The sequence below is a fragment of the Cydia strobilella genome, chromosome 11 (genome assembly GCF_947568885.1).
Source record: "Cydia strobilella chromosome 11, ilCydStro3.1, whole genome shotgun sequence".
Lineage (NCBI taxonomy): Eukaryota > Metazoa > Arthropoda > Insecta > Lepidoptera > Tortricidae > Cydia > Cydia strobilella.
The window spans coordinates 12,140,639-12,162,455 of NC_086051.1; the positions used below are offsets into that span (position 1 = coordinate 12,140,639).

Genomic DNA, 21,817 nt, shown 5'->3' on the forward strand with positions numbered 1-21,817 from the left:
TCTGCCACAAATACCGCTGCTCGCTAGCATCATTGACAGTGCGCTAGCTCCTAACTTCCACTGTACTCCGTTTCTGCTTGTTTAATTGTGTTTGATTGTCGTTTTCTTCCCTTCTGGCAACTTCATGTGGCACCGCAATAATAATAATATAAAGAAGTGAGCCCGACGTCCTCGCATAAAGAGAACAGTAGCTCACTTATTAACCAGCTGGCTAACCTACCCGGGTTCAACCCGCTGAAAGCGAGGATAGTCAAGCAGTACGCTAAAACGCCTGAGGAGATATTGCCTACAGCAGTTGAGAAATCCTTACCGTGGAGAAGGGATCGATCCACGTACAACTTCGGTATGTTTTACAGAGAACACTTATTCAAAATTTCGTGTTATAACTATCTGTTTCCTGTTTGATGAAAAGTATTAATTGCTGACATTACTTGGATCACGTTATTGAATTTGTTAATTAGTCGAGTAACGATTAGTTTAGTTTCTTAGTAATATGACTTTATAAACAAGATTTGAAACCGAACTGTCTCGTGATGCATACCTACCTGATTTAAATACTTTTGATCATACGAAAAATCTTTCAACGTGTTACTGCATGGCATATGTCTACTAAACAATACTGATTTTACTTAATGTACCTACCGTGTATATCACTATAGCTATAGCTAGGTGGGTATTTATTATTATTTGTATTTTTTCTGCTATTTATATGTGTATTACTGTAAATATCAACTCCCTTCATTAAGCCCTACCACTTAAGCCAGACGGTTCGTCAGGTACTCCCGCGGTGGTTAAGTATTAGATGATAGCTTAGATTGCGACTAAGTGTAATTTTAATATTTCATTTTGACTCACAAAGCATAATACGAACAACTGCAACAAAGCAAAACCTTCAACCTCACCATAATCATAAATATTATTTTGCGACTTGCGACGAACCGTCTAAGCGAAGTTATAGTCCTATTTATTACCTGCGGCAATTGCAATTCAAGTACTTTGCATGTATAGTATAGTACAGTACAGCATATAGCTTACCTCATAATAATATACGAGGGTTGCTCCGAGTCTACAATATTATATATAACATTGTGAGGGATATTTCAGTACTTATAGAGCTGACGTCAATTCATTTTTAGAAAACGCATATTTTATAAACATTATTAGTTTCAAAACATATTACATTTTTTAGGTACTGCTTATTGCAAATATCGACCGTTTTTAGGGTTCCGTACCCAAAGGGTAAACACGGGACCCTATTACTAAGACTCCGCTGTCCGTCTGTCCGCCTGTCCGTCTGTCCGTCTGTCCGTCTGTCACCAGGCTGTATCTCATGAACCGTGATAGCTAGACAGTTGAAATTTTCACAGATGATGTATTTCTGTTGCCGCTATAACAACAAATACTAAAAACAGAATAATATAAATATTTAAATGGGGCTCCCATACAAAAAACGTGATTTTTTTGCTGTTTTTTTCCGTAATGGTATAGAACCCTTCGTGCATGAGTCCGACTCGCACTTGGCCGGTTTTTACGTATAAATAATTTTGATTGAGTAAACATAATTATGACTTAATGTGTCAATTCATCAAAAGTAGTAATTTGAGATATAACATATAAAATTATTTATCAAGTATACATCGAAAATAGCAGAAGGAACCGAATGACCCGGGTAAATATAAGTTCGATTTTCAAAGATTTCAATACGAAATTAATTTAATTGTAAAAAAAATCGTTTTTTCTTGTAATTTCTAAATCCATACACAACAGTTTTGAGTAAAAAATTTATAATATAAAAGATAAACGCATTAGTTTAAAAAAACCGGCCAAGTGCGAGTCGGACTCGCCCACGAAGGGTTCCGTACCGTTACGGAAAAAACAGCAAAAAAATCACGTTTGTTGTATGGGAGCTCCATTTAAATATTTATATTATTTATTTTTTGTAGTACTTGTTGTTATAGCGGCAACAGAAATACATCATCTGTAAAAACTTCAACTGTCTAGATATCACGGTTCATGAGATACAGCCTGATGACAGACAGACAGACGGACAGACGGACGGACAGACGGACAGCGGAGTCTTAGTAATAGGGTCCCGTTTTTACCCTTTGGGTACGTAACCCTAAAAATCATGGCCATAATTAGCATTGAAATATCCCTCACAATGGTACAAATAATATTGTAATCGCATGAGTAGGGTCGGAGCAGCCAAAAACTTTTATAGCAACCCTCATATGTCTTAGTATATTATAATAATATATTTTTCCCCTCACTAGCTCGGAAAGCCGTCTATTATCCTTTAAAACAAGCGGGGGAAAACGCATTTTATCCACTAGTGGGGAAAGTAATTTGACCTTGGATGGAGCGTGTTTAAGTAGCTTGACAGATAACAAAACGTAAAACGCTCATAATAATGGTTCGTTCGATATTAATTATCATTAAATAAATGGTTTGAGAATCTAATAAAAATACCAAATTTAGCTTTATTTAATAATTTTAAGTCATAAACCTTAAAATTCCATAAGAAACGTTAGATTTTTTATAATGATGTTAAATATAATTCTGAACGCACAAGTTGAGTCGATGCAATTTCAAAACGCATCGTTGACATTTCATACGTCAGAACAGAAATGTCAACATTGTCAACAAAATTTTTACTGTTCTTCTCACCGACTCACGTAAAAATCAGAATTTCTAGTGTTTTCTGTTATAATATCGTAAAAAAATTAGTGATTCCAGTGATGAAGATGATCTAACGCCTGTGGATGTTGCACTTTCCTCGCTATAGTGAGGGGAAAAGTTTTGTGTTACACACGGGTGCAAATGTATTTTACTTCTCGTGTGTTGAAACACTCGCTACGCTCAGGATTCTATTTTAGAACCCTTTCACTTGCTCATGTTTCAATTCCACACTCGCGGGTAAAATACAACTTTTCTCCCTTGTATAACAAATAACTATATTAACCTTTAATATATTTTTCCTTGTTTTTGTGGGTTCGAGTCCCACGTTGACCAGAGTTGATTGACATCTGTATATACAATTTGTAGTATGTAAATAATGCTAATAACACAATTAACTTACTTAGACACATATGTAACTTATTTTAATATCAAAATTAAACTATGTATATTTAACCAAAATAATAATTATTATATATGTCGTTCCGTTAACAACGATTTATATCAAAGTACAGCATGTGAATAGGTTTAAATGTCATTACCAATGCCGGTTATTAGATTCGTTATTAATGTCGTCTAAATGTTTCATTGATTTAAAATATATATTTTTAGTTCCAAACGAGGATATTCTAGAAGAAGACGAAATAAGAATGTCAGATGATAATGGTAAGAAGCAAAAATGTAAATGAAAAAAATACTAAACGAATGGAATATACAATATGTATATCTGATCGTAAAGCAAAGCTCTCTGGCTAACGTCTTAATGAGTATAGCGTAATGGCATGGTTTGTATTAACTTTGCAGCAGTTTTTTTTTTAATTTTATTGGTTTAAATTTTAGTTAAGTACTTGCCATTTCCAGTCGGTTAAAATTATTTTAACCACACCAGCTGGTAAAGGCTCTCTTGGTTGTTCAAAAACAGAAAAGAAATTTGCATTTTATTCACATGTGAGGCAAAGTAATCAAATTTAAATTTTGAGTTGTTTTCTTATGTTTGCTGGTAGAGTTGACTTTTAAATGACGATTTTGAATGATAAATATTTAATTACATTCATTTTGAATCGATTTGCTCTGATTTTGTTTGATATTTTAGTTAGTATTTTCCTTGTGTTGGTGTGGTGAAAATTTTTGTGTTTCACTCAGTGGCAAAATTTGTTTAAACCCTCGTGCCTTGAAACCCTCGTAACGCTCAAGATTCCAACTCAACTACACTCAAGTAACACGTCAAATAAATAAACAGATTTTTACTACGACTAACTACAGCAACGTCTAGTTTTTACTGTGAATGAAATTGCCTCTGGCTCGCAATGTCCAGACCTGAGGGCCTGCCGCGAAATTCGCGAATTGCGGGGATCTTTCTCTTTTACTCCAATGAAGGCGTAATTAGAGTGATAGAGAAAGATGCCCGCAATTTGCGAACTTCGATTTTCGCGCCTCATATCGCTGTTCAAGTGCGAATCTATTACGTGAAATGTTTGAAAATCAGTGGATTGGCAGATTTGCAGAGATCTTGTGCCCCCCCCCAATGCCCAATCTCACATTACTTGATTTTTTTCTCTTGGAGGTGGGTTAAGCAATTTATTTGAAAAAAGGCAAGAACTCATGAAGAAATTTAATAAAATCAATGGTATTCGGCAACGGCAATAGTAGATTGTGTCACAAGGGAGCAAAATGACATATTTACGGCGAGGGCGTACAATTGAATCCTAAACGAAGCGAAGGATTCTATAATAGAATCCTGAGCGTAGCGAGGGATTCTAACATAGAATCCTGAGCGTAGTGAGGGATTCAAGTGTTAACGCCCAAGGTGAAAATAATTTTGCTACCATGTGACACATACTGCTTTTCACATCACCTATGAGGAAATTACATACTAACATATATTGGGTTTTAAAACATTATTATTTTAAGCAAAGATCGATACGGACAAAGTGCCAAAAATATGTGTACACGACCTTAGTATAGGTACATACTTCTGGCACTTTGTCCGTATCGATATTTTCAGACGTGACTGTAGTGACAAATTAAAAGTACCTACAGCTCATAATTATGTACCTAATATATTTTCAAAAACAGCAGCAAACAACTAAAATGATACAATAAAAATCAAGTACATTATTTTTGTACATTTTTCTGATAACAAATTAGCTCTTACCCCTTTGAACCAAATCTTCGGAAGAACACTATGAAGACTGATATCACTTATATTTATTATTATTAGTGTCGTTACCGGGATGCTGCTTAAAACATCTGACACAGATGAAAAGGCCTATTATTATTGATTTAAACTAAGTATTTACAAATTTATACAGAATACAGAACCGCATAATGCTTTGTGAAATATTTGTACATTTTTTTTTAAATATAAACTTTTTAAATTGCATAGACAAGTATGGCTGCGTTTAAGGAGACCTAAAATGTCAAAATAAAAATTAAATTATTAAACTAAAGTTTTTTTACGTTTCTTTGTAAATATTACGCTAATTAATTAATTTACTTAATTTAAATATGATATTAATTAATTTTAAATACGTTAATTACATTTATTGTTTACAATTACAACAAAATATTATTTAAGTTAGAAAAATTGTATGCACGTAATCGATTATAAAGAAATTGTAATCGATTATCTGCATACTAATTTCATATGTCTTTGTGTCAATATTTCATACTGGCAACAAAATGTCCTTGAACAGAAAAGTGCCACTTTGATCCCTCCTAGCAGGGAAGAAAAGTTCCCTTTTCGAATAGGTGATGTGAAAAACCCTTTGCATTTCAAATGATGTTATGACATTTCTGTTTGTATCGTTCTTGTCATTGATAATGATAAGATGGTAAACAAATAATACAGGAGGTTTATACAAAATAATTAAACTGGTTTTTTCTTACCTACGGTAAAAGTTACCGGATTTCAATAAATCAGGTACCGTTATTTTATTTATGATCTAACAATTGTGTGGTACATTTCTTTGCTTCACGATCAGATACATACTTACTGTATTAAGACAGTGTAAAATATTATGACAAAGAAAATTATTAAGTAAAGAGACATGAATTTGATTGCAGATACGTATATGATAGTAGCGGATCAAGCACGCGTGGCAACCCCCACGGCAACGGAGACCATGTTGCCGTGGAAACGAGAGGAAGGAGAGGGTTATTCTGGTGCTTTAAAACAGTCTGAATTTCCTTCCTGGGCATCAAACAAAGAATACTTGGCATATAGCTCGCCTTCGGCAACATTCTTAGGTGAGTCTCAAGTTGTAAAATGTTGAAAACGTTTTAGCCTGTATTACTGAGAATTAAATATTTTGAATGTCGATAATGTCGACCATGCCTATTTTAATTAAATTTTTAGTCTACGACGTGTCCCCTAACGTTCAATTGCGTCCCTTAAATTGGTCCGTCATATGTGAAAGAAGCATTGCAAGATAATGGCGCCACAAATCGGTTTTCTATGGTTCCATATGGTTACATATTTGTTAATATTCTTGTTACAACGATTTCATACCATGTGCACAGTTATTTTTGAGTTACTTTACCCATATTAGGTATTGCATTTTACTTGCACGTGGATAAATATGCCTTGTACTGTAGTGATTTTTTATGCCTCCCAAACAATATGTATAAAATTCTCCATATCCACATATGTATCAATTAATTGAATATAGGTAATAATTCAATCGATAAACATCATGTCCTGCACTGTATCGTATTTACACTATGTATATAATTACTTGTATCTAGCGTTAGACATACCAACATACCTATTCTCATTTGATTTTTTTCTCTTTTCTCCCTCCACTTCATAATTCATGCTCACTAGGTGGTATAGAGAAGCCAAAACATCCCAAATCTATCATAGGTTTATTCCGAAGAGAGAGCTCAAGTTCAACCCAGGCTGGAGATGCGGTAGCGTCGGACTCTGAAGGAAATAAGCCGGAGTGTTCAAAGGGAGAGAGCTCCTCTTGTAAAGACCCGTTTAACCAGTCAAGACAAGGTCCCAGTATGCTGTCGAAGAGGAGCACTAGCCTCGGAGGGCCTTCAGTGCTTCTGATGGAGGATGTGGCGCACTCTGATCCTCTAGGCGCATCCACTCGACCTGCTAGCATCATGCAAGGGCCTCATCGTGGCCAATGCCGGAGGGGATCCATGTTGGAATTAACCGGGTATGTATGGGTTTTATCTTTGCTGTGAATAATTGTTTATAATTACGAGTGCGTTTTAGGGTTTATCAATTTTTGATTTGTGTCATAAATTTTATAAAATCTTCTAATATCAGTATCATCAGCCTGACGATTTTTCTGGGACGACTTATTGAGTTTTCGTCAAATCAGTAGCTATTTAGGTCCTCTATCATTAGTATCATCCTTGCCTTGGTTTGATCTAAAACTGAACCACCACGTCTGTGTATAGGTAGAAAAACTACGTTATATAAATTTAATGTTTACTTAAATCATTTCAGGTCAATGTCCCGCGACGCAATCACAGAAGAAAAGTGTAGCAAATCGTTACCCCAGAGTGAACGTATGGGCGTGCGGCGACTTCCTCTAGGCCAACAAAGTCTGCCGCGGGAGCCCTTCATCCGGCAACTAACAATGGCCTCAACCCTTCTAACTAGCTCATCAGACTCAGACTCCTCCGACGAAGGCACCTGAGTGCGCCGCCGTGGTGACCACGATCGGTTGCCACTCCTTAAATATAAGACACTTGAATGAGTGAATGAAACTCATCACATTTTACCTTATCTGTGCTGTGAATATGTGGTGTAAAAAGTAAGATTTATAGGATGCTAATGCGCTAAAACCAATGTATATTTTTATGAAAGCGTTATTGTATAGGTACTTTATGTAGATAAATGCTATGTATTTAAATTATATTCTCTATACTTTACAATAGCTTACAATAAACAAATATTCAATATCCTACTGGAAGCATGACATAATACCCATGTATGTAAATAAATACCTAATCATACCTATCATGATACGAGTATATCTACGTAGGTAAACTGTACCTGTTGCCTCAAAACTACAGGAAGCTTGTCGGACGACTACTTCCATAATCCTATTTTTTACTAGAGCGTACGAAAAATTGAATTGATATTTAACTGTCATTAGATCCTTATAAATTTGAAAGAGACCCCCATATATATTTGTATATTTTCTAAGAATTTTAGACAGATTGTAGGATATCCAGTCATCCTAATGCTTTATTAGTTTTTGCAACGGGTAAATGAGTCCTTTCATGTCCTTCAATAGCCTTAGTCCTAGTTTATTTTTAACATAAATAATACTCGTAAGATACTGGAGTCTAGGAGGATATAACCAAACAGGGCCGCCACGTCTGTAATTTGCTGTACAAAACAGTCTGCCAATTTTTGCGGGGGAGGGGAACGTCAAATGTATACGTTACGTCAAAATAGCCATGTCAGATAAACGTCAGTCCATACATTGTGTATGACCATTGGCCGACTATTGTCGACAGAGGGGAATAATGGCTTCTCCGTTTGGTTATATCATAGAGTATATTGAATTGGGTTATATTCTCCTAGACTGCAGTAGATCATGTAGCAGTTATTCGTAATCGACAATCAGACCAAAGTTCACAACTTTGACAGGTATTTATGGCCATCTTAAGACAGAATTTGTACGATTTATTGCCGTGTACATCCGATATTATTGTAAATATTAGGTATACACATTTAACGCTGTGATTGTAAATTGACAAGTTTGAAATACATTTCTCCTCACACCCCAAAGGTATATATCTAACTGTATTAAGGTTACTGTAGGCCTTTGACTGTTTTTCTGTTTAGTGTAGGACATTCTCCAGTTTGTAATTTAATAATACTTAAGATTAGAAAAATACCTCTTTGTTTCTACATGATATCCATTCGACAACAAATGTTGTTTTTTTTTTAATTCTGATAATACGAATATTTATTAAAATGTTAAGGAATGAAGCGTACGGAGAGTGTAACTCTCCCTTCCGGAAATCGTTTTTTCCAGATCGCAATTTTTGCCATTCGCAATTTTAATCTCTTTTTTGACTATAGCTTTCGTGTCCCGAAAGCATTTCTAACCATTTGCATATTTTCCCATTTTTTTAATTCTCCAATATGTATCTTATTTTCCTGTTAGGTTTTTTAACCATTCGCATAATTTCCCAGTATATATTTCATTTGTTTACAATCACGGAAGACATAAAATAGATAGGTGCGACGACGAGTGAAGCGAGGAGGAGTGTGTTAGGTGAACTGCGAGCAAAACAGTGCGCGCCAGAACCGACTTACTTTATTGTACGATACTGATTTACAAACAGAAGTTATATTTTAATTAGTGTCTCGTATATTATAATAAGAATACATATCTAAATTATGCGAATGGTTAGAAAACGTAACAGGAAAATAAGCTACTAGAAAATAAAAAAAATGGGAAAATATGCGAATGGTTAGAAATGCATTCGAGAAGGAAGCTATTTAGAAAAAACAAAATGATAAAATTTGCGAATGGCAAAAATCGCGATCTGGAAAAAACTATTTCCGGAAGAGAGAGTACACACTCCGTAGGGAAATAATGAATGGGGCCAATATTAACGCTACGGCTCTGCTAAGTTACCTTTTTAAATGGTTCCTCCAATGGAAACATCTGGACAAGTTTCATGAGTATTATACAAGATAGCTAAAATGTCGTATTTTTTTTAAGTAGTCGATACATTTAAAAAAAAAAATTAATGATGTTTAGGCAGGCGTCTGACCACGATCCCACCTGTTACATTTTGGTATAATTTGTGTTTAAGTTGTGATACAATAAAATTCTGATGTAAATAGTAAGTTATAGCGAGCACATATTATTTTATTGTTGTATGTACTTATATGTTATCATCAAATCATTCCAAAGTCTCAATACTTGGACAGTATTAACCAAAAATAAAATGATTTGAATTCTGTATAGATAAATAATTTCTTGTAAGTATACTCAATGTGTTAAATTGTTATTTAGATGCTTAACTGTTTCATATAAAATTAACTGTATTATTCTCATAATTATGTAGCCCAGTTAATGGGTTAACTTTTATACCGTTCAGTTTATTTAAGTTTTAGTGTAGGTAATACAATTCTAGTAAAATCCTACTTGTTATACTATATACTGATATATTATAAAGATGACGCATTGACTAGACTAATTCACAAAAAAAGCATTTTGTAAATCGTATGTAGTTCTTACTTAAGTAAATTAGTACAATAATAGCGGTTTAATACTAAAGTAAACTATTATTAATCTTTTAAAAGTAAGATTTTTGGTAATTTACCTTTTATAATTTGTTGATGTGCTCACATCAAAAAGTTAATTTGTGTGCTCTAGGAAACCAATACACCTAATACGTTGATGGTTTATTAACTCCCTTCACCGGGTACCGGATTCAGTTTAAAAAATATGTTATCGATTTGACATTGACATGGTATCATATCCATATCAAATTAATAACATTTTTGTAATAATCTGAACCTTGTTACGGCATGGAGTAGGTAATCTATTTTCTCAACATATATAGGTACGTACTTATGTTTGAAAATTAGTTTAGCACAATCCTACCTTTGTCGAAGGGAAATATTTTGCTAGGTACCACTACCAATGGTGTTTTAATGTATTGATTTGAGTGTTGTAAATAATCGTATTTAAAAGTATAATCTTTTCAACGCTTCGTAAAAGAAAAGTGAACATCCATTTAAGAGTCCGTTACTTTCATGCAACATTTAAGTAAAATTAGTCCGGTGGCCGTAACATAGGCTGACCTCGTGAAATAAGTAATTAGTCGGCACGGAAATATATAAGAACATTAAATTAGGGAACGGTGGTAAGAAGTGCCATATTTGTTAATTTTTATAAAAAAATTAAGGGGCTTTATCCCTGATTTTAAAAAACATGTTGGTTTTTGGCGATTTAACATTTATTTTAATAAAAGTAAATATCAATTTAAAATCGATATGCAGATGTGAGATGCTTTCATTAAAGAATGGTTTAACTTCTACAGTATGCGATAATCTTAAGTCATCAGTGAATTAATAATAAGTGATATTGTTTGTAACAATGTAGATAACATCGACAATAGTGTAGTGTATTCATTTCACGACTGATTGAGTTGTTTAAATGTGAACATTGTACTTAATGTTTAGTAGTTAGTGAATGATAGTAACAAATTCAATGGAGTTTATTTATTGTTAAATTACTGCGACTGTATATCAATTTGAGATTTAAAATCAAAATTTTCATGTTTCTAAATTGAATGAAAGGTATATTTATTATTTATGCAGTAATAAAGTTTTACTATGGTCTATGAAATATGGTGTGTCAATTGAAAATATAATAGTGCCTAGGCTTAAATCTACATCGCTCATTGTTTAAATTGTTAAAAAATAGTGGATCATGTAAAAAAATAAAGATTTCGACTGGATGTTATTGTTTTCTTAATGGGGTTAAAAAGTAAATAACTGCTATACAGGGTGGCTAAAAAATAAGTGCATTCCCGTTGCCAGGGAGGTTTTGGGATTATACTGAGCAACTTTTACTATAAGACGAACCACGAAATCGCGAAACCCACCCATAGAAAATGGACCGGCCAAATTGTATGAAAAAGCGAAAATTTTTTTCGCGATTTCAGGGTTGGTCCCATCATAAAAGTTGCTCAGTATAATCCCAGAACCTTGCGACTGACACTATCAATATCTGACGAGCTCGAGTAACTCCATTTGGTAGTTTTTTTACATTTTTAAAAATTTGTTGACGCTTTCCTGCTCGCTAAAAAATAAAAAATTATATAATCTTTTTTTTCTATCATCTAATCATTCTATTTCAATAGGTCTCTATCTCGACAACGCTCGATTTCGACACATTTAGCATCGTCGTGTATTAGACGTGTACGAATTATTGTTTACCTGAATTAAACACAGTATACTCAGTCCCTTTACAAACGATATAATAAAATAAAATAAACTTTACAAAACGGCCAAGTGCAAGAAGTCGAAGACTTGCACGCGCCTCGTCAGTTTTGTATCACCACCAAATCACCACACAATGTTTACAATGTTTTCATTTTTAGGGTTCCGTAGCAAAATGCCAATAATACCGACCAGGATGTCTGGCCATACTTAGTGTAAGTATCATGTACTTAACAAGCAAAAGGAAGTACCTACGCAGCGCTTTGTACGTCTTCTTGCGATAACTTAAAAACGGCTTAACTGATCATGTTCACTATAGTTTCAATTAAATTTTTTATACCAAGCCTTACATTCACGATTTTTTCATATTGTTTTTGGACCCATGGTTCAAAAGTTAGAGGTGGTAAATTTTTTATTCGTCGTCATATAGTGGCAATAGAAATACAAATCGGATACGGAACCTTATGGCGGAGGTGTGCAGTGTGGCCTCTGGCCAGTGTGCAAGCGGGATATCGCTATTTACGTGCATAGCGCTGTCGCTCTCATAATCCGAGCAAGGTGCGAATTCGCGAAGTGTGATAACCGCGTAAAAACGATGTAAATGTGTTCAACCTATAGGTGGCAGCACTTACAAAACTGTCTCTTCCGTGCTCTTCTGCAATAGATGGCGATAACGTCGCGTTGTACAATTCGTTTTTGCAGTGTGGTGTACAGTGCACATTGTGTGAGATCTGTGATTTTGAGCTGGCAACTGCAGCTTATCATTCATTCATTCATTCTTGTCAACAAATTTTATTGTGGCAACATTCAATAAACGATGTTTCGTGCCGCTCGCATTGTCTTGTGATTTTTCTCCTTGTTTATAATTTTCACGAAAATAACGGAAAATGAAACATAACTGTAAAGTTTCATGTTAGACAATAAGTAAATATTAGTACGTAATTTATTTTGCCGTGACCTCTTAAGCTGTAATTTTTCCTAAGCTGTTTATCATGTGTGGCGAATGTGTCAAGATTAGAAAGAAACATACTTTTGCATTGTAATACGGATAAATAGCGGTAAGTATTATAATAAGAAATATAAAACAAACACCCAAATTGTATGTTTTGTAGGTTACACTTTATTTGTATCTAGTTTGCTATGTAAAAGTGGTTTCAGTTGAAAGTTCTCGTCTTGGTGCCTTTCTAAATGTTACTTTAATTTCTTTTTCACCTTGTTTTGAAGGTGCGCTATTAGTTAGCCCGAAAATATTCTAATAAGATTAGCGTTAGGTATTGAACTATCATGGCTACTGATATCTTATCAGTCTAGTTATCAAAGGGACACTACATCACGTTTTCTTCTGTTGTATATTACTTATTCTCTTAAATATTTGTTTATCACTTTTTATATTTTCTTTTAGTTTATTAGTGTCAGGTAAATTTGAAATTGCCTTAATTTTGAGGTGCTAATTACATTGCAGTGTGTATATTTTCTATCCAATTATGATACTTTACTGCTGGTGTAAATTCAACTCAAAATGTACATACAGCGTAGCAATTTCTAAGCACTGTTGTATTATTATAATCTTCACAAAATCATAGCATTTGTCATGTGGGTGTATTTTTTATCCATTTAGTTCAAAACAATACTCAACATTCATATGGAAAGTATGATGGAATCAGTTTTATGAACCTATTTACTAATATTATGATATAACACTTCGTGTTTGGTACACAAAATTAATGTCATTAATGATTACTCTTTCATACTAATAAATGTTTCTGTTTTTGGAAATATAACCTGTATATTCAAATGTTTATTTGGAAAATCAAACTTGTATCGGCCACATGAAGAATTGTAATAACCACATGCATACATTTACCCCCTTATTCATAAAACTTTACGGGCCTGATTTAGTTAAATTTTGTTTTATCCCTTTCTTACAAATACATAAGTCAAAATGACAGATCGCGTTTATGAATAATGTCGTAAGTTTCAAAATGTATTTTCTAGGGGGAAGAAGCTGACTCCCCCTGCCTACGCCCTTGTTCTCTGGTAACTTACAGATTTTTGTGGCAGGCTCTTAGTTAAAAGTTTGCTAGTTGGGATTGTTCCTAAAAGTCTGAGTTAAGACATTTGGCTCATGGTCATAGTTTATGGCCAAGTGTTTTCATTACTACGGCTAATATGTTGCTGATTGATACTCTAATATCAAAATACTTTAAATATTGCAGTTTTTATAAAGTACAGTCAGTAGCAGAACACACACTCTTTATTTTCTTAACAATAAAGTCGCGTCAAGATCATTTGGAACACCTCGCCCGCTTAGCAACTATTGCTGCTGACTGTACTAGGAAGTTCTAAATTGTTGCTTAGAAACAGTTATTTGCCTTTTATTGTATTGGTTTACTTATCAATCCGTTGTGTTAGGTTAGGGGCTATGTCCTGACATGAGCCTGCTCCTAAGCCTCTGTATGCTTACAATAATTCTTGATCTATTGCGATCGCCACCAACTGTGATTCTTGGTCAAGCCCTGCAGCTTCAAATAGTGCAGGATCATTTTGATCTCAAGAAACTAACTCCTCTGGGATAACTACTAATCAGATTACTTGTTTGCAGGAGCCGCTACAAAATGGAGCACTCGGACCTGGTGTCTGAGATGGCTCAGGTGGAGCACCTCACCACACAGGAGAGGCTCCATCTAGCAAGGAGGTTAGTCAAATTAAAGTTACAAACAACAATGTTTAGCTACTTACAAAAATTTAACTGACAGTTGAGAATTTATTTAGCAACTAACTTCTGCCTGTGACAGTCTGCATGATAAAAACTATCCTATGTCCTTCCTCTGACCTCAAACTATTTCCATACTAAACTTTATCTAAATTAGTTCAGTGGTTTAAGAGTGAATAGGTAACAGACAGACAGACATAGCTACTTTCGCATTATAATAGTAGTAGGGTATCAAGCATTTTCTTCACTAAAATATTTATAAGAAGGAATAGTCAGTACAACCAAGAAAACAAAAATAACTTTAATCAAAGAGGATATAATAAGATAGAGCGGTACTGCCATAGTAAATATTGTAACCACTGTAAATTGACTGCCATCTATCGACATACTTTAAAACTAAAAATGAAGATTTATAAAAATACGTTAAAATGTATTTAAATAAATAAATGATTTTTTTATTTGCTTTAATTATTTTTATATGATTTTGACCCATGTTCTTTCACTGATATGCGTTAAAATTATAAATAACAAACGAAACCGTCAACGCCCTCTATACGAGAGTAGGCCAAAGCTAGTGGCGCCATCTGATCGAGAATCAAATTTTCGTGATTTTCGAGGCACGTTTTGTCCTTAGACTGTATCCATCTATTACGGAGTAGTAGTAGTAGTAGTAGTAGTAAAACTCTTTATTGTACAAAAATAAACATAAAACAGAGAGAGAGAGAGAGAGTTATATCTATCTTTGCTTTAATTCATTAAAATTAACAGGTGGACCTATTAATTACCATATACTATAGTAATCTGACTGACTGAATGTCAAATTACTCTTTCTTGTTATAAATATCAGTGTAGGTAGAGGTACTTATGCAAAGATGCAATAATGAACTATTACATATTATTTGGTTATTATTACGACTATGTTTACAAAATACCGTCCTATAACTGCAGTCAATACTATACATGTGACAATGATTGAACATACCATACATAGTAAATTCGAAGCCTTCGTACACCTACACCTACAATTCAGCCGGCCGCATCTTCAAAACCAAGTTTGGCTTCGCAAGCCACATTAGAGCGTTCCATGTTTCCCATTAAAAACGGTTGGAGTCGCCGTCGTCGGACACAGCGAGGAGGACATTATTTTTGTAAATAATATTGTCGATCCTAGAAACAAAACAATAACAACGTAACCTAATGATCAGTTTGCTGCGTGAACGGAACGGAGATATTTTACATCATAACAAACAATGCAGCAGGCATATACGACTTGTTTAAATGATTAATTGTGACATGACTAAATGACTGTCAGTGAAGATTAGATGTGACAAAGTTTTGTTTTTTTATACTTGCCTATTAAAAATATATATATTGTTATCAATGTAGAGCAGCAATAAAGGCTTATTTTATTTATTTATTTATTGATAAAAATTAATGAAGTTATTGGAAATTTAATTGAATATAATGGCGAGATAGCTGTGCCCGTTGCTCCGCTATGAGGAACTAAAAAAAGTGATATAAAAAATAGGCTACTATTTTAGCCTGTAACAGACAGAAAAGACAGTCACTTTGGCATTTATAATATTAGTATCGGCGCACAGAAAACTCGGTACTGTTCACGATCTCGAACGCCAAAAGTAAGTCGATCGACTGCTTGAGGCTAAGCGTATGCTGAGACGCAGGTGACGTAGTTCACGCAGCGCAGCGCAGAGCAGATTTTGTAAAGTATAGAACGTCCTTTAGCTACGCACGCTGCAGAGCAAACGTTCCATACTTTACAAAATCTGCTCTGCGCTGCGCTGCGTCAACTGCGTTGCCTGCCTCTTAGCATACGCTTAGCCTAAACCTTTTGACTGCCACCGTCGGCTGTGGCCGTCATCGGAAAGTCTTGCCAAGGACGGCTACAGCCGACGGCTTCGCCAATGTAACAGTGACTTACGCGGGACTCCGTTACGTTAAATTTCGCTTTAATAATCGCGATCGCCTTACGTCCGGCACGGCATATTCCTTCGCCGTCTAGCGTTCAAAAGGTTAAAAATCATTAACTCATCATAGCCCACATTGTTAACTCACAATTCATAAACCTTATTGCCAAGACATAAGGTCCACCGATGGTCAGTTATGACACATGAACAGATATGTCTCTACATATTATATGTAGAACAATTAGATTGGAACATATACTTTTGAGGGGGGAATTAAATCTTCTCGAGGCAGGGGTGTAGGGTTGGGGCCGGTGTAGCTCAGGTGTAGCTTTATTTGACGTTCATAAGCGCATTGTAATATGCCTACTTGAATAATAAACTATCTTTATCTTTTATCTCTTTTAACGTGAACTGTAGAGATTATTCTCTATTTAGAAAAGAATTCCAGGGTGGGAGATATTTTCGGCGCCTTTTTTCATCCGCTATCATTGACGGAGGCATTACTTACGTGAATTTCCTAGCACTGAATTCAAGAGAAGCTCATTAGTCTAGGTTTAATTGCTTACAAACATAAAAGGTTCGAGATAAACTACTTCCATTAACTTTCACTAAATAGTATGTTTGTTGCCGAATTACCGTGGGACCGGGACATTATTACACAGTAGTAAATGTTTTAATTACTCCATAATTACCTAACTTCAAAGTATACATTGTAATGTTTACAAACAGAATTTATCTTCCCGTTTTATGTGTTTATAAGTCATCAAGTTTCCCATGAATAATTTGCGAAAGTTTATTATCGTTTTATAATAACTGGACTTTAAGACTTCAAAGTTTGCCATCATACGAACATTTAGAGTTCCGTACTAGGGCATTTTCGGGAAAAAAAGTATCAAGTACTTTTTTTTAGTATAATTTTCTGGTCTAATGTATGTATTTATTTTGGTATAGTATAACAGAAAATTATAGTTTTATTCAACTTGATGTATTTTTCTTATTTTTGGATATATCTGGTTAATTATTTTTAGACATGATATAAAGGATATTCACAGTCATATTGTATAATATTTGGACTAATCCATTTAACCATTTTCAATCTACAGCAGTTCAAAATCAACTCCGGATTGTAAAATTTTTGAGCGTTTTCTAATAAATTATTAGAATTGCGAGTAGTGAAAATGTCAGATGTGTGACTATGTTATATATTTGTAATCTACTCACAAAGCCCTTTCATTTGGTAACCCACATGGTATGTTTAAAAGAAAAAAGTTTAAAAACTTTGTACTGCCGACTTTATGACGTCACAGTTACCCTCCACACACTCTTAGAAAGTGACAAGTTCTTATTTCGTACTCAGTAGAGTCTACCGAACACGACGATTTCACTTGTCGGTAGTATACTGTACAGTCACATCGAATGGTGTATTAGGCCCTCTGGCCGCTGTACTAATAGTAGATTTCGTATGATACAATTTTTGTGTGTTTTTTAAGAAATTGTCAGGTAAATACAATTTAAGTTTTGTCCCTATTCACCCCATCCGTCCCTATTCCTGAAAACCACCACTAACAATAAACCTTATCTACTACCATCAGGTTTGATAACAGGGACCGAAGGTGGCTATAACCTCACTGTTTAAAGAAAAGTATAGCAATAAAGCTTTGTATCGAAATTATTGCTAAACATATTGGATCTCATTGACGGTTTAGCGACAAATCGGCTGAAACAACAACAACAACTTCAGCACAAGTGTATTCCTTGAGAAGTCTTATCTATGCAAAACAATAGCACATTCTGTGGCCGTCCTACTCAATTGGCTACGGTTCTACCTAAACACCTTTACTGACAAGTGAATGATAAAGATTGGTAATCTCCATACAGAGTTGCGTTTCTCATCATTGTTGCAGATGGCCTCTCTGTGTAGACCTCAAGTTTTAGTTTCATGTTTATGTAAGGCGTTTTAATAGATTATGTTAAAGGGTTGAGACCTTAACGCCGACTATTTGTAGTTTCTTAAAAAGGTTACAAGGTATCGTCGCCTTTTTCAGTTAGAGAAATGTCCTACAATTCCATGGATTGAGTGGCGCCAACATCATCATATGATACCTAACGACTAACGACGATTGCGTCATTAAGTCCATATTTATGTAAGGCCTTTTAATAGGTTATGTTATAGGGTTGGGACATTAACGCCAACTATTACGACTTAGCGTCACGAATCTTTGTATACAGAGATTGATATCCTTAATCTTTAACTGTCTCCGCCTTTAAAATACACGTTTTTGTGTTGTGTACAGTATTTCCTAATAACTAGCATTATTTATCAACGAATAAAAGAACGCCAACTGATAAGCGTGACGTATTGAAGTAGTTATTGGTATCTACGTTCCTACGATCAATTTGTAGATTATATTGTCAGAGATATTGGCTAAGTATGATTTCTTGTCACAACCGTTGATCGAATGTTTCCGGACGCCCCGTAGTTAGTGGTTAAATATTAATATAAATATTACAAATACAGTACCTACAGTGTTCAAGATAATTCAAACGAAGGCCAATGATAGAGGACAAACATATTGGATCCCGATCGTAAACTCTACTCGAAGCTCGTCCACTTTTCCAACTAGGTATCCCAACTACATGCGTTATTTTATAAACTGTATTGCCTAGTCTACTCGGTAAAGTCTGTTACTTTATTCCCCACTGTCCAAGCTAGGTTTTACTGCATTAGTTATAACTTCACAATGTTTCCGACCATAGCATAAGTCTGATCTCCGATCGCATACGTCCAATACGATTGGTTGAGTCCCAGTTATATTGGGTATTTAGGGACGTTTGAGAGTCGTCAGAGTAAATTGCCAAGCGGAATAAAGTAACGCAGCAGGTTTAGCACAAACAAGTACTAAACTTCACGTCTTATCAGTTATCTCTAGATAATGCAGGTGGTTGCAAATCTTTTTTAAACCCTTTTTGTCTTTTTGGTAATTCAACTGTAGATAAAATTAATTTCAGACCAGCGAAATTCAATTCATCAAACATACAAAAATTAGGTATGCATTAAAAAAAAAATATAAAAAATATATATCCGAGAATTCCAAAATGAACTGCAAAAATATACTTATGTAAATTGATCCCCTTCAGAATCAAAAACTCCAAACTGCGATCGCTCTTGCACTCCATTTTTGCAAGAGCGACAGATAATTTTTATCGTTTCACTTATTGACACATCGGCTTTATTTGAAATATTACACGCAGTTTCCTTTTTATTTGCGCATGCTTTAACAAACCTTTCAAACTCAAGGGGACGCGTGCGGAACTTACGTAGAAAACAAGACAAACAATGACTCTTACATTACACTCATCGTTAACTGTCAGTAAAAACTAACCTTTATAACTTAATCTGCAATTATCTGAAGCGCAGATCTAGAATGACGCTTACGCCTAAAGAATAAAGACAATTCAAGTGTGCAAAAGGGAAGCTATCATATCATGAGTGCGAAAGAGGTAGACTACAAATGAAAAAAACGTGACCACTTTTGAGCTTCATATCGGCCGCTTGAATGTACCTAAACGTAAGGTTAGCGGAATGAAAAATTACCGAAAAGCTGTATTCAGGGTTCAGGAAATACCGCGGTGTTCCAGTTTTCCAAAAATTTTTCAAGCTCAATACGCCACCTGAAGATGGCGATTTAGAATGTTGAAATTTTGCATGAAAACCTCGGAAAGTATAGCTCATTGATTGGCGATACAAGAATGAACAAAATAAAAAAAAATAGTTTTTTTCGCTCCACCCTAATGTAAAGCCCTAATGTAAACGGGAACGAGAATGAACTGAATGTGGCAGCACAGAAGGCCCTCGTTTGTTGTCGCAAAACTAACTGGGTAATTATTACGCGTATCGAGGTCTCTCTTATACTAGTATGTCTAACTCAACTGTAAACTGTAACTGCTACGTATGGTTTCTATTTATTTTCCCAAAATGATATTTCTTAGCATATGCCTAGTCGATACGTAATGTCAACAAGTACACTGGAGTCAGATTATATGTATACGTTTTTCTCCGTATTACCACGTAATAAGGTGCATATAATCTTTGATGATATTTTCAAGCAAGCAACTCTCAGGTTAACACTTTGGGGATTTAAAAGGCCTGTGGTGTGATAAGTGATAACGATAAGTTATGTCTATATTTGTGTTTGATCGTAATTGAATAAACTTGGTTATTTTTAGAGCTCCGCACAAATCTGTTCGCGGAGCTCTTATGAGATCACTTCGCTCTTGTTTATCCGGCGTTATTTTACTTTTCACACTGATATTAATAGACATTTACCAGTGGCTTGGAAAATGTACAGTACAAACAAACTTATACCTATTTGGCAAAAAAAAGTGTGTTAACCGAGCCTATATTTTTTAATTTATTTTAAGGATCTTTTGATTTTCTTAAAAGAAACTAAAAAAACCCTACCCTCCTTCCCTACCGCACCCTACCCTACCTCCTACGGACAAACTAAGCTTTACGTTACCAAATTAAAGAAACACTGATTTAAACTTATCCGTTAATTTAAAGATCTTCAAGAGAAATTAAAGTTTTGTGTCATATCGTAACAGTTTTTCTCTTGTGCACAAAATATAAATCAAACTATTTTTTTCCTGCTACCCTAAGGTTGTCTGGAAGAGATCGCTTACAGCGATAAGACCGCCTGTTGCTACCTTTATTTACATTGTAAATCTGTTTTAAAATTTTTGTTTCTTTGTGGTGCAATAGAGAAGAAGATTTATTATTATTATACTCTCACTCACTCACTCTGAGGTGTGTCAATAAAGAGTATTCTATCTTACTCTCCCTCTCTTCCTCACCCTACCCTAGCTCTTACGGACAAACTATTTATAAATTTATGTTCCCAAATTAATGAAACATACAACAAAAATATGCCAATCTAGAGTCGTACGAAAGAAAAATAATTACCTAGGTATAATGTGTAAAAATAAATACCTAGTACAAAACTCTCACTCGCACTTGAGCCCTTTAGAATCTTTAATACCTTACCGTCCTTACCCTACAACGTACTCTTGTATTTTCACCGTTATTCATCAAGTAAGCGAGAAAATCCTCTAATTGATTATCGTTAGTTGCGGTATCTAAGAACTTTCCAGGTCAACCGTCACGTCCCCGATAGTTCGCCGGCATGTTTTAACTATTTTCTCACAATAAACCGTATGATAAAAGCGACGTCTAAATTAAATTATGATTAATTGATATCTTTATGCATAAATTAAAAGCTGTGAGAAGGTCTACCCGTGAATTAATTTGTTTCTTTTTTGCTCTTGCACATTCGAGTGAAAGAGAAAAGATAATGAATAATCGGTTCTTTGCAAGATACTGATAGACGTTCACTATCCTTACTCATTATTATTCACAACGGCGGGACTTAATCGCGTAAACTAAGTTTTAAATTTACCTCCGACGTTTCGAGGACGGCGAAGACGACGGCGGTCTCGGAGAAGACTGGCTAAAGTTGACAAATGCTCGCTCGCTCGCTCACTTTGCAAGATGTAGGTATTATA

At 34.8% G+C, this 21,817-nt stretch overlaps 2 protein-coding genes and 1 long non-coding RNA gene across 7 annotated transcripts in view; 2 read left to right on the forward strand and 1 right to left on the reverse strand.

Annotated features, from left to right (window-relative positions):
• LOC134745107 (sodium/hydrogen exchanger 3) overlaps positions 1-9,524 on the forward strand; it is a 74,821-nt gene extending 65,297 nt beyond the window's left edge. For 3 of the 5 annotated variants that reach the window (XM_063679053.1, XM_063679052.1, XM_063679054.1), the window contains exons 16-19: positions 3,289-3,342; positions 5,743-5,925; positions 6,503-6,845; positions 7,142-9,524. In XM_063679053.1, coding sequence (XP_063535123.1) covers positions 3,289-3,342; positions 5,743-5,925; positions 6,503-6,845; positions 7,142-7,334 — 773 coding nt within the window. In that variant the 3' untranslated portion in view covers positions 7,335-9,524. Of the gene's footprint in view, positions 1-157; positions 344-3,288; positions 3,343-5,742; positions 5,926-6,502; positions 6,846-7,141 lie in introns of all 5 variants that reach the window. The other 2 variants (XM_063679050.1, XM_063679051.1) reach the window with 2 other exon arrangements.
• Positions 1-21,817, reverse strand: part of LOC134745219 (uncharacterized) — a 193,135-nt gene that overhangs the window by 151,880 nt on the left and 19,438 nt on the right. The window lies entirely within an intron of this gene.
• Positions 12,391-21,817, forward strand: part of LOC134745211 (protein phosphatase 1 regulatory subunit 16A) — a 48,052-nt gene continuing 38,625 nt past the window's right edge. The window contains exons 1-2 of the mRNA XM_063679207.1: positions 12,391-12,675; positions 14,220-14,312. Of these exons, the coding sequence (XP_063535277.1) occupies positions 14,233-14,312 (80 nt within the window). The 5' untranslated portion in view covers positions 12,391-12,675; positions 14,220-14,232. The remainder of the gene's footprint in view (positions 12,676-14,219; positions 14,313-21,817) is intronic.